This window comes from Crinia signifera, chromosome 2 (genome assembly GCF_055691185.1).
Source record: "Crinia signifera chromosome 2, ASM5569118v1, whole genome shotgun sequence".
Lineage (NCBI taxonomy): Eukaryota > Metazoa > Chordata > Amphibia > Anura > Myobatrachidae > Crinia > Crinia signifera.
Window position 1 is genome coordinate 368398705 of NC_139218.1, and position 13762 is coordinate 368412466.

The 13762-nt window shown below is 49.3% G+C and overlaps 1 protein-coding gene across 1 annotated transcript in view; it reads left to right on the forward strand.

Moving 5' to 3' along the window:
- Positions 1-13762, forward strand: part of LOC146058043 (polyunsaturated fatty acid lipoxygenase ALOX15B-like) — a 114277-nt gene that overhangs the window by 32871 nt on the left and 67644 nt on the right. The window contains exon 2 of the mRNA XM_083170006.1: positions 11360-11536. Coding sequence (XP_083026132.1) covers positions 11390-11536 — 147 coding nt within the window. The 5' untranslated portion in view covers positions 11360-11389. The remainder of the gene's footprint in view (positions 1-11359; positions 11537-13762) is intronic.

Sequence of the window (13762 nt, forward strand, 5' to 3'; positions counted from 1 at the left end):
CAGGGGGTAGCTCAAAAGGATGATCTGGCTAAAGGACCTAGCTGGAAAAAGACCCCTGACTACCGGCACCAGGCCAAGGACGGGAGTTGCGACCCAGTCGCAGACACAAGAGATACAATAGGGAATCTCGGAACAGGGGCACACCAAGGCAAGTGATTCCCCAAAACCGGTTGCAGATGGAAAGGGAAACACCCCTGCCTGATGTAAGCTAGGGTGACAGACAATAACAAAACAGGAGGAACAGCAGGAAAAATGACACAAAGGAATAACGACGGACCCACAGCGGGGAACAGCCACGGCGGGCAAATGAATAATAAAAGATAGAACCACCGGGCTCCAAAGGAGCACTTACGTGACCCACAGGGAGAAGAGGGAAGTGGATCAGGCGCAGGCTCTGGCCCAGGACTGGATGACACACCAAGCAGACTTGGAAGCAGGAAACCAGGAGAGCACTGGAATTTCCAAAGGAGAACAGCAGGAACCAGAAAGCTCCGGTGTCCGGGTATACAGGCTGATGCTACAGTGAGCAATGAGCTGCAGAGGATAAATCCTGAGATCCAAACAGCAGACGGAACAGGGAACCAGGTAGCGAAGCTGAGAGCTGACAGAGAGTTCTCTCCACAGGAAGCAGGAACTAAACATAGGTTAACAGGAAGCTATCACTGACAGAGTACTGCAGGTGAGCCTGCCCTATAAAGGGCTCAGGTGATTAATTACACCTGAAGATTCAGGGAGCTCCCAGGCTAGTGCTTGATTAGCTTAATTATCTCACAGCCTAGTGAATAAATTAAGCTCCCAGAACACAAAGCTGTAATGGCAACAGACCTGCCACTGGAGGCCACCAGTGAGTCAAAATGCCAAACAGAAACTGACAGAAAAACAGACTGGTTCCTGACAATAATAGCTAGATTTTGGATCCAGTCTATGGCCAGTATTCAATGAGAAAAAGTTGCCTTGTTTTATGGCGAGTTTGTGCTATGTTTGCGTTGGAAGGAGCATTTTGCTCTCCAAAAGTGAACCACCCTATTCAATGTGATATTTTCGCTGTCTTTTTAAGTGATTTTCGCCGTGTCTCTCCGTGTAGCAATTCTCCATCTTTTCATGGAGAACTGAAATGTGAACTTTTAAACTAAAATGTTTTTTTTTTTTTAATTTTTTGGTGTAAAAAAATCAGGATTTTTTTTCTGTGAAAGGGCATGTTATTTTTATTCATGTGCTTATAACACATGAATATATATTTCATTTAAAAAAATATATATTTTACATTTTTTTTATACACAGAGCAGCCAGCAGGGGGCCGGAGCTCTCGAGCCGCTCATTAGATATTCATATATTCACTGCATCCGATCATTACATATGCACGATCGGGTGCAGTGAATACACGGTCCCCCGCTGGCTATAGGGTGGAGGGCAGCTTGTGCTGTCTGGGTCCCGGGGAGCCCTCCTCCCCTCCACATATGCTCTGGGGCAGCCAGGGAGACTTTAATCTCCCTGGCTGCCACCGTCCCCCGGCTCCCTGCCAGCTCCCTGCCGTGGACGCTCGTCCGCTGCAGGGGTTAAGACTCGCCGCGAGTGGCGGCGAGTCTTAACCACATTGAATAGTGGGAGCAGGAGTGGCAGCGAGCCCTCCGGAACAGGGCGAGTGCATGGCGAGAGAAAAAATCTCTCGCCATGCACGGAGAATTATTCTCATTGAATACTGCCCTATGTCAGCCACTGGGGCACAGTTTGCCATATCACCCATTTAAAAAATTGTGCCGCAGAGCCCTTTTTAAAATCCAAGATGGCTGCCATGAACTCTGGCTCCTAGCTGGTGCCTCACCAGCCACTGACCCCCACCACATGCCACTGCTGTAATGGTGAATTTGTGATGTTAATAGCTGGTACTACCACCGACGTAACAGTCTGGCAACAAGCAAAGTGACAACTGTAAACCCAGGATTTGGCAGGGTCGGCACTTTGTATACTTAGGCCCCGCTCCTGAGAGCATTATCACACTATTACCAGGGAAACGGGAAAGGGCTTAGCATATTGGCTCTGCCCCTGCATGTAGGCACAGTAGCATGACTTTATTTGTCAGGGGTGATTCTTTGTGGCTTTATCGCCCCTTTTTGTGTTTGAAGCTTGCAGTGTTAGATTCTTCACTTTCTTTGTAAGATTTCAATTCATTTATTGCTCTTATTACTAATACAATATAAAAGTCGTCACTGTATACATGTTAATGTACATGACACTTAAGACCCCCATACACTATGCGATTTTTGGCCTGATTTCACCCAATTCAGGCGGATTGGGTTGTATAATCGGGTGCAATCAGCCAAAATCACGTGTACGACATCCGATCCGATGCACGTTCCCGTGTACATCAGACTAGAGCCGCGCAGAACTTCCGACCTTCTACTCGGACCCCCTCCAGGTCAGGGGCTGGCTGACAACTTTCAGCCCGGGGGCCATCCAAGCAAATGGCCCAAGCCCCCCCTCCCCCCCCCCCCATGTCTCCTGAATCACCGCCGCAGCCCTCGCTCTCCCCTTCCCCGCTGTATAAAATCACAATTTTTGGTCCACGGGGAGGGGAAGGGGCTAAAATAACACAAATTGCAACTTCAGCTACTGCTACACAGCACCCACTCAATGTCCACCCTACAAAGCACTTTCCCACCCCGTTCAATGTACACACTAAAGCATTACCCCCTAGTACTCTCCCTAGCACTCCTCCAATATTCACCCCTCAGCACACACAAAGTTATCTTTTCCTTAGTGTATTGTGGCAGGCTGCTCCCTGAGGACAGCATGCTCAGCTTCCCAGCAGCGACACACAAAAGGCAGAATGTCAATAAGAGGAGTTTAGGGTGTTACAGTGCAGAGTGGCCAGGCAGGAAGCTTCCTCTGTGCCTGCTCCTGCCTGCCTCCCGCAGCCAGCTGTGAGCCGGAGACTTGAGTGTGAGGGAGCTGAGCACAGGGTTGACGGCTGAGCGGGGGAGGTGAGCGGCTAAGCTGTCCCCTTTGACCCCCCCACCCCCTGTTCCGGGGCCTGGCTGATCATGCGGGAGACGGCGGCCAGTAGAGCTCGCCTGTCAGGAGGCACTGTGTGCATTGGCGGCCGGGTTGTGCGGGAGACGAGCTGCAGAGCTCGGCTGTCAGGAGGCGCGCAGCAGTACCTGACAGCCTCCTGACTAGCTGCTGCTGCTGCTGCTCCCAGAGGCTTTAAGGGCTGGCACTGGCAGACGGAAGTTTCCTCTCTAGCCCCGCTAGCATCCTGACAGCCAAGTTCTCCTGTCTGTCTCCTGCAAGACACACAAATCCAGTATGGCAATACATACCAGCCCGGGGGGCATGTGGCACCCTGCCCCCCCGGCCCAGCCCGCCTCTGCTCCAGGTGGAGGAGAACAGGATCGCATACGATCTCTCACATGCAGGAGTACTGCATGCAATCCTGCCGCCCGGGACTTTCATGCAGGGCAGGCGACAGGGGGGGACAAGGAGGACAAGTGTGATGGGCCCCAGCAATCTCAAGGGCCCCAGAACTTCCATGCCCATCACGGCCACTGGCCTGTCAGTGACCCTTGCGGCCAGGCTGCCTACTCTGCACCATCTGTGTGTGGCTGAGTCTGACTGACACTGTGTGCAACTGCTGTCTACTGTGTGCGCGCCCTGCCATTCGGTGCTCAGAGCCATCTACTCTGTGTGTGCACATGGCCTGTGGACACAGGTGCACAGCCATACCCGCCGCTGGCACTGTAGCCTCAGTTTCTGTCTTCTGTACTTTATAGCGCATGTGCGGGTCGTCTGTTCCATGCCTGCTTGTAGTGCTCGGTGTTCTTTTGTGAAAGTGACAGGCTAGCAGAACGCAGCAGCCAGGAGCCAGGCCAGCAGGACTGAGAACGAGAGAAGTCTGCACCTGAAAGCAGGGTCTGGAGCAGCGAAAGGTTAAATGAGGCTCCTACAGAAGAGGGTTGTTTGGATTTGGGATTAGGTGGGGGCCCCAGAAATATAATTGTACAGGGCCCCAAGATTTCTGTTGCCAGCCCTGCTTTCATGGGGCATCAAATGCAACTATTCCCTTTGGAGAAGTCGCATAGTGTATGGGGCCTTTAATTAAAAGCATTTTTCATTTCCCACACATGCCTTCATACTGTATCTATACATAGACTTTTTTTGCGTTTAATGCAAAGTGTTTACTTTATAACGGTCATTTAGTATTTATTTGATCAGCAGTGTTTACTGTACTCAGTAATGTGACTGAGATGTGATCTGTGCAGTTGTAAGAAACCCCGGGAGCCATGGTACAGATAATAAAACCTCTCAATCACCAGTAAATGCTATGAGATTTACCACGACATGTAAGTAGCTTGCTCTGATACTGTATTTGTTGGTAAAGCAAAGGGAACAAAGAATTGCACGTATACAGGTGTTACAGGGACTAACCAGGTAGGGAACAATGTCATCGTCAGTCCCCAATATGATACACAATGTGCAGCACTATTGTAGTAATCTCAAACTAGAGTGTGATGGAGTGTGAGTCTGAGCGTGATGGAGTGAGAGTCTGAGCGTGATGGAGTGCAAGTCTGGGCGTGATGGAGTGGGAGTCTGGGCATGATGGAGTGGGAGTCTGGGCGTGATGGAGTGCGAGTCTGGGCGTGACGGAGTGCGAGTCTGGGTGTGATAGAGTGCGAGTTTGGGGGCAATGGAATGCAAGTCTGGGCGTGATGGAGTGCAAATCTGGGCGTGATGGAGTACGAGTCTGGGCGTGATGGAGTATGAGTCTGGGCGTGATAGAGTGCAAGTCTGGGGGCTATGGAGTGCATGTCTGGACGTGATGGAGTGTGAGTGTTGCCGTGACGGAGTGCAAGTCTGGGCATGATGGAGTGCGAGTTTGGGTGTGATAGGGTGCGAGTCTGGGGGCAATAGAGTGCAAGTCTGGGCGTGATGGAGTGCGAGTCTAGGCTTGATGGAGTGCGAGTCTGGGCGTGATGGAGTGCGAGTCTGGGCGTGATGGAGTGCGAGTCTGAGCGTGATGGAGTGATAGAGTGTGAGTCCGGCGGCTATAGGGGATTATGGCCGAACTCTGAGGTTTTTACAAAGGGGCAGTCAGTTAAATGGCAAAACCAAGCCTTGTAAACCAATGGCCCTTTAAAATAAATAATACTTTTTGTCTTTTTGTATTTGTGAAATGATGTAACAATTGTAACGTGTAATTATTGACTAGGGATTGTATTTCAATCCCGGGATTCAGGATTGTAAATGTATTAAAACTTAAAAAAAAAAGAGAAGTGGGGATGTTGCCGATAGCAACCAATCAGATTCTATCATTTCTCTATTGCAGCCTATAAAATGATAGACAGAATCTAAATGGTTGCTATGGGCAACATCACCTCTCCTTATTTTGAGAAACTTTAGTAAATGTAGCCCACAGTCCCTGGATTCCTGGGATACCCAGCATTGAGTTGGACAAAGACATGATATATTTCTGTGGCAGGCAGCAGGCATTAGAGGTGAGCAGAGTATAATCCTCCCTCACTCACTCAGACCCAATCCCAATGTGCCCCCGAGGTGTGATTCCCAGCAGTGATGAGGACTGATAAGCCCTCCTAGTGCTCCTCTGTGACCATGGCTGCAGGCCAGGTGTCACTGACAAGTGTGTTACACTAATCTCTGTGTGCCGTATTGTCTCACACACCACGCGACCACTTGGCACTGCAGTTGTCCTCTGTTTAGCTGGCAGCCATGGCAGAAGGGTCCAGCTGATGTGGGGCTGCGCACAGCCAGGCAGAATCTGAACCAAGTGCTGTTGGTGCTCATAGTTGCCCTATATAAAAAATGATTTCCTGTTACAAAGATGCAACCAAATAGTTGATGCTGTAATCCTCTGAAAATGGTACAGTAGATGTTTGGAGGATTTGTATTAATTATACATTTGATACATCGGGGGAAATTTACTAATATGAAAAACCTAGTTTTTCGTATTAGTATTTTTCCTACGACTGCATATGACTGTTTCAGTCATATGCAAAGTCGTGTTCCGGAGGGGGATTTACAAAGCAGTCATATACGACTGCTTTGTAACCCTCCGATGTCGTAGTCATTCGTATTAGCGGCCGTATATACGGCCGCTAATACGAATTAGTAGAGGCAGTCTCCACGGATCAGTCAGATCCGTGCAGGCTGCAAGGTGTAAAAAAAATGGAAAAATAAATAAATTAAAAAAACAGCGTGGGGTCCCCCCCACAACTGAAACCAGCACCAGGCTGACAGAGCCGGGGCCGGTAATTAAAAATTAGGGAACCTGACAAATAGGGGTTCCCCGATTTATAACAACCAGCCCCAGGCTCCAGGTCCGGGGCTGGTTCTCAAAATACGGGGAACAAAATGACTAGGGGCCCCCCGTATTTAAAGAGCCAGCCCCAGGCCAAACCAGCCAGCAGGGTAATGCCACAGTCCCCCCGGCCAAAGCATTAACCCTACCGACCAGTCAGCCTGGCCAGGGGCCCTGGGGGAGTGGGGACCCCCCCAATAAATGGGTCCCCCCCCAATAAATGGGTCCCCCCACCCAATAAATGGGTCCCCCCCCTCCAGGACTTACCTGACCAGGCTAAAGCCTGGTGCTGTCCTCGATGCCCCTGGGCGGTGGGCATCGAGCTGATATTGGCGTAAAAAAATAGATTTAAAAACTATTGTTTTAAACTGTGGAACTAGGAGTCCCAGCAAGCCTCCCCCGCAAGCTGTAGTTCCACAGTAAAAAAAATAGTTAAATAAATACACACTGACACATATGAAAAATAAAACTTTAATACATACATTACACACATACTGATACTTACCTATCTTGATCCCGTAGGTAAGTCCCAGGGTCTTGATCCGGTGCCTTGTCCTGGTTCCGGATCCATGTCGTCATTCTTCAGCATGTCGATCTTCATGTCGGCGTCGGCGTCCGGTCCGGGGTCCGAAGAAATTCATGGTGGAACTGTGGAAGGAAATCCAACTCACACAGGTCCTCCATGGAAGCTCTTCATTCTTGATCCGACGTAGTACAGGTTTTCTTCCATCTTCTACAAGCTGCCTGCGACTCCGGCATCTCCCCGCTGCGGACTGAGAGGCGCAGAGATGTTTCCTCCTCTGCGCCTCTACTCAGAATGATTTCTGGCCAATCAGGAGCTGACTTTCTTGGCTCCTGATTGGCCGCTAGGCGGCCAATAGAAATCATACTGAGAAGAGGCGGCAGGGATGTTTCATGTTCGGCGCCTCTTCTCAGTATGATTTCTATTTCTATTGGCCGCCTAGCGGCCAATCAGGAGCCAAGAAAGTCGGCTCCTGATTGGCCAGAAATCATTCTGAGTAGAGGCGCAGAGGAGGAAACATCTCGTGTATCTTCTTTTCAGGGCTTCTTATGGGTTGACATAAATAATCCTATGTGGACACTTTGGTGGAAATTTACTAAGAATACAAATACGATTTTTCCTATTTCTACTAATGAATACAACTGCATACGGCTGTTTTAGCCGTATGCAAAATTGTATTCCGGAGGGGAATTTACAAAGCAGTCAAATAGGACTGCTTTGTGATCCCAGGTGGTGTATCCATTCGTATGAATTTGTATTAGCGGCTGTATATACGCCCGCTAATACGAATCGTATAGGCAGTCTACATGGATCAGTCAGATCCGTGCAGGCTGCAGTGTGTTTAAAAAAAATAAAAGTAAATAAATAAAAAAAAACGGCGTGGGGTCCCCCCCCACGGTTGTAACCAACACCAGGCTATAAGTTCCAGCAGGCCCTTTAATGCCCTGCATGCTGGGACTTGTGGTTCTCCAAGTCCCAGCATGCGGGGGAGGCTTGCCCCCAGGACCCCTGCTCTGGCTGACTGGTCGATAGGGATGAATGTTTTGGCACGGGGGACTTGTATAAAAAGTCTCCCCCCGGCTGTGGCATAACCCTGCTGGCTGGTTGGGCCTGTGGCTGGTTTTTAAAATACAGGGGACCCCTATTCATTTTGTCCACCGTATTTTGGGAACCAGACCCGGCCCTGGAGCCTGGGGCTGGTTTTAGAAATTCAGCGGAGCCCTTTTTTTACACACTGAAGCCTGCACAGATCTGACTGATCCGTACAGGCTAAAGCCAAATACGCCAGGAAATTGAAGTCTATTTTACTGGCGTATTTGGCCGGCCATTATGACATATTTATGCTAATTAGCAGCCGTATTTTCAATAGTAAATTAGGAATCACCATTCTTTTGAATGGTGATTCCTATTCGAATGGTCCGATAGGGTATACATTCGTATTTGTAAATACAAATACGAATGTGCCATAAGTACAAATACTTGTATTTTTGGCATCGTAAATGGCAAAAATACGAATACGCCTAAAAAAATTATATATTACTATGCAAATACGGATTGAAGTTACCTTAGTAAATTTCCTGCTTTGTTTCTCTTCTCAACTCTATGATCCCCACAGCATCTGCCCTAGTCGTTGTCCAGGGTTCCTTCATGCTTGTCTCTCAGGTAAAGTTCTGATTTCACACGTGTCTGCCTTTGCTTCACAACTAAAATACAACATTACATGCAAATTACTAATAATTTACTCTAAAAAATGCACTCTCACTAGGGATCAGGAAGCCCCTAAGCAAATAAGTGGCTGTTTACCATCCACCATAACATCATGGCCCACTTAATTTTGGGGCCAATGCGGATGCCTCAAGACACCCACAAAGACTCCTGACAGTTGCAAAAACAAAATAATTAAGAAATCAGTCATAAAGACATAAAAAAGAATAACCTGGCCTTATGAGCCTGATGTGCAGGGTCATTTGGACAGCAATAGCAGGGACATAGGGACAGCGACAGTAGAGACAGGGAGAGTGACAGCAGGGACAGAGAATGACAGCAAGGACAGAGAGTGACAGCAAGGACATAATGGTCAGAGAGAGAAAGGCAGCAGGGTAAGATTACCCAATGAGCAGTGGTGAGAAGGAGGAGGCTTTGGTCAGGGGCAATGGTGGAGGCTGTGATCTGTGGTGGTGAAGAGGAGGAGGCTGTGGTTGGTGGTTGCTGTGCAGAGGAGGCTGTGGTCAGGACAGAGAGAGTAAAAACAGGGACAGAGAGAGTGACAGCAAGGACAGAGAAAGTGACAGCAGGGACATAGGAATAGGGAGAGTGACAGCAGGGACAGGGAAAGTGATAGCGGAGACAGAAAATTATGACAGGGAGAGTGACAGTAAGGACAGAGAGTGATGCCAGGGACATAGGGACAAAAAATGAAAGTGGGGAGAGCCACAGCAGGGACAGCAGGGACAGAGAGAGGGACAGTAGGGACAGAAAGAGTGACAGCAGGGACTTACACATGGGAGAGAGAAAGGCAGCAAGGTAAGATTACCTTACCTTAGGCTGTGATAGGGGGAGGAGGCTGGGTTCAGCTGTGGTAATGCAAAGTAAGAGGCTGTGGTCAGTAGCAGGGTGGAGTAGGCTGTTATCGTCGGTGACAGTGCAGAGGAGGATGTGGTTGGCAGCAGCGGTGGTATGGATGGGCTGTAGTCGGTGGCAGCAGCGGAGGCTGTGATATGTGGCAGAGTTAAGGAGAATTAAGCTGCGGTAGGTAGCGGCACAGAAAAAGCTGTGTTTGGGACAGAGAGAGTGGACACAGTGTGAAATGGGTAAGCAGGGTGAGAGGAGGAAGGGAGGGAGGGGGGACTCAAGGAGAGAAGGGGGTGCAGGGTGTGTGTGTGTGGGGGGGTGCATGATGAGAAGGGGATGCAGGGTAGGAGGAGTTGCAGGGTCAGAGGGTGGTTCAGGATTGGAGAGGGCACCAGAAGGCCAGAAGGGAGGAGAGCCGGGTTCCACTGCCAGAAGGGTGGAAAGCCAGGTTCTTGCAGAGGCAGGGAAGACAGCCGAGCTCTCACAGTGGCGAGCAGGAGAGCCGGAAATAGGCAGAAACCGATCAGATGAATTAGCAGGTAAAGATGGTCCTTGGTGTCTCCCGAAGGAAGAGGAGGGGTGGACACTGGCGAAGCAGAGGTGTCATAGCATTCAGTAGTACTGCGAAACGTGTTGGTCCTGTTGCCTTCTGGACCCAATTTGGTTTAAGTCTATTTCCTCCACACAAAAGGACCATCTTTACTTGCTAATTCATCTGATCGGTTTCTGCCTATTTCTGGAAGTCCCTTGCCCGAATCATTATGGACACCTGACCACTCGCAGCAGTGAGGACTCCCGAGTTGGCTAATTACACATTGTGCCATCGGTTGAGTCCATCAAAACATCACCAGGATACTATAAAGTGGCTAATAAGGACTCCATCCTGTACATCAACTAGGATCAGTGCAGGTGGAACTATGCATATATTGGTGACTATAACCATTGGGTCCATCACTAATTCATTCATTATTTTTAACATATGTATTTTAATGTGTATTATTGTTATTAAATAATTTTCATTAATTTAATTGATAAATATCAGCACTGCTTTCTCTGTTATTTTTATTGTTCCCAAACTGTGTGCCTAGGCACCCTGGGGTGCCTCAGGACACTTGCAGGGGTGCATTGGGTTGGTGGACCAATATCAATTCATATTATTTATGGTCAATGAACCAGGCAAAACCAGTGCTTGTGGCTGCCAATCATAATATATGTGGGCAAACAGAAGCAAATCCTGTCCCTCACCAGATAACTGTGACATATAAACACAATGTACTTACTTTTATATATTTTTTCTGAATTTCTCGATAAGAAGCATTTGATGCTCTAGGGTGCCGTGATTCAAAAAAGTTTGGGAACCACTGGCCTAGGTCCAACAGTCAATAGGCCGACCACTATTGGTCGACAGACAGAATGTAGGCACATGAAAAGGGTCAACAGGCAATAGGTCAACATAGTCAAAAAGTCTACATAATCAAAATGTTGACATGAGTTTTTAAGGGTTTTTGTGTCTATGTCGACATAAGTCAACATGGACACCACATTAGTATATCCCCTCGCATGCCACAGTGCCTCGCTACATTCGGCACACTGTTATACTCTCCATCTATGCCCACTGGGATAATAAAGTATGAACAAGTCTATTTAAAAAAAAAGTCAACCATTTTCCATGTCGACCTTTTGCTAACCTTTTACCATGTCGACCTTTTGCTAACCTTTTGACCATATCGACCTAAACAATAATGTAAGCTGTGAGGTGGTCAAACTGACTGGAAATGTCTAGAAATAATGGTATTGAGGATATGGTCCAAGTGACATGTTTTTAGCTATTTTTTTTTTTTTAAATCCAAAATTTTAACCAAAACACTTCAGCGTAGTATTACCAGAACTAATTAGAACCAAAATAGAAACTCAGGGGTCTGTTCTCATCTCTTGTATACTTTCTTACACAGCTGCTTTCACAAGGATCATTGTCTAAAGACATGGGGACCTACAAGCTTAGAATTGCAACCGGGACTGACCTAAGTGCTGGGACATGTGCACAAGTCTCCATTGTCCTTGCAGGAGCCAAGGGAGAAAGTGCAAAACACCAACTGCCCCATAACTGGAGCAACTTCAGATCTGGAGCAGTAAGTATATTACGATCGCTATGTTATATAAAGTTATCCTTTAAAAAGTAAAGAATGTCGATGGATACTGATAGGATAGGATACCTGATGGGCCGGATTCGGAATCACGTACAATAGGACTTGACCAAATTGAGCTAATTATTTTTTGGGGGGTGGGTTTGGTACTGTGCACGCATGAACATCCCTAGAACCTCCTGTATACATTGCACAGAGCTTATGCACAAAGGCGCTGTTATGGTTGAGATGCACCGTATCATAGATGGCTTGTAAAGCGCTGGATGTTCCTTGACTGTGTCTGGTAAGTGGATAAACAGGTGAATGGAGATGGTTCGTATTATGGGCGTGTTATGTAGATGTGGATTTAGACCTCATGGGGCCCAAGGCAAGATCCCGGATTGTTGCCCTCCTTAAATAACCCATCTCCTATATATTTGGCTACATCTGTCACTCAAAGTGGGTGTGTGTGTCTATAACGCTCTGTTCCTGGACTTTCCTCTTAATGTGTGATTGCCTTCATCTGTCCTGAACACCTTTCTGGGAAATTAACCTGTTTAAAACAGGTGATGGCAATCATACATTAAGGGGAAGTCTAGAAACAGAGCATTGTGTCCCTCCTGGAGAGGGTCATGTTGGGAGGTATGTGACAGAGAACCAGCCCAGTGAGCCCACAGACAGTGCCAGACACCCACTGCCTTCCCATGTTGCCCAGCACTGCTACTCCACAGCCACCAGGTGAGCGCCCCCCTCCCGCGATTTGCGGCAAAACCTCCCCCCCGCGCGCCCCCCCCCCTCCCGCGATTCGCGGCAAAAACACCCGCTCCCCCGCGACCCCCCCTACCGCGATTCGCAGCAAAAACACCCCCGCGACCCCCCCTCCCGCGATTCGCTGCAAAAATAACCCCCCCACGACCCCTCCCGCAATTCGCGGCATAACCACCACCCCGCGACCCCCCCTCCCGCGAATCGCGGCAAACCCTCCCCCGTGACCCCCCCCCCGATTTGCGGAAAAAACACCCCCCCGCGACCTCCCTCCCACGATTCGCGGCAAAAAGAACCCCCCCGCGACCCCCCCTTGCACGATTGGCGGCACCCCCCTGCGACCCCCCTCCCGCGATTCGTAGCAGCCCCAGGATTAAATGGCACATGCAAAACACTGACATGGCTATGGTCAACAATGAAAAAGGTTGACATGAGTTTTTGAAGATTTATTTTTAATTTTTTCATATTCATTGTCATGTGTCGACATGGACACCAATGAAGTGGCACACTTATGTCAACATTTACATGTGTTGACCTTTCTGTGTTGATTTTTTCTTGTGGCGATTCGCGTCACACCCCCCGCAACCCCACCTCCCGCGATTCGCGGCACCCCCCGTGACCCCCCACCTCCCGCAATTCGCGGCAACCCCCCACCGGAACCCCTGTGAACCCCGCCCTCCCGCGATTCGCGGCACCCACCCCCGCGACCCCCCCTCCCGCAATTCGCGGCACCCCCCCGCGATTCGCGGCAGCTCCAGAATTAAATTGCACATGGAAAACACTGACATGGCTATGGTCGACAATGAAAAAGGTTGACATGAGTTTTTGAAGTTTTTTTTTTCATTTTTTGAATGTTTTCATATTCATTCTCATGTGTCGACATGGACACCAATGAAGTGCCACACTTATGTCAACATTTACATGTGTTGACCTTTCTGTGTTGATTTTTTCTTGTGGCGATTCGCGTCACCCCCCCCCCCCCCGCAACCCCCACTCCCACGATTCACGGCACACACACACCCCCCCGCGATTCTCGGCACCCCACCCCGTGACCCCCCCTCCCGTGATTCACGGCACACACCCCGCGACCCCCCCTACCATGATTCGCCGCAACCCCCGCCCCCGTAACCCCCCTCCCGCGACCCCCCTCCCGAGATTCTCTGCAATCCCTCCCCTCCCGCGATTCGCAGCATCCACCCCCCCACAACCCCCCCTCCTGCAATTCGCGGCACCCCCCGCGACCCCCCCTCCTGCAATTCGCGGCACCCTCCGCGACCCCCCCTCCCGCGATTCGCGGACACCTAAGTTGCAATACAGGGCATCTTTCATACAATTCTAACCATATTTCTCATATACAAACATTCACAAATTAAGGGGGCGCAGCCCCTTACGACGGTGTGAAGAGCGCCCGTAGGGCGCGATGAATCACCTAGTACCAATATATTTTTATTGCTGATTGCAGCCAGC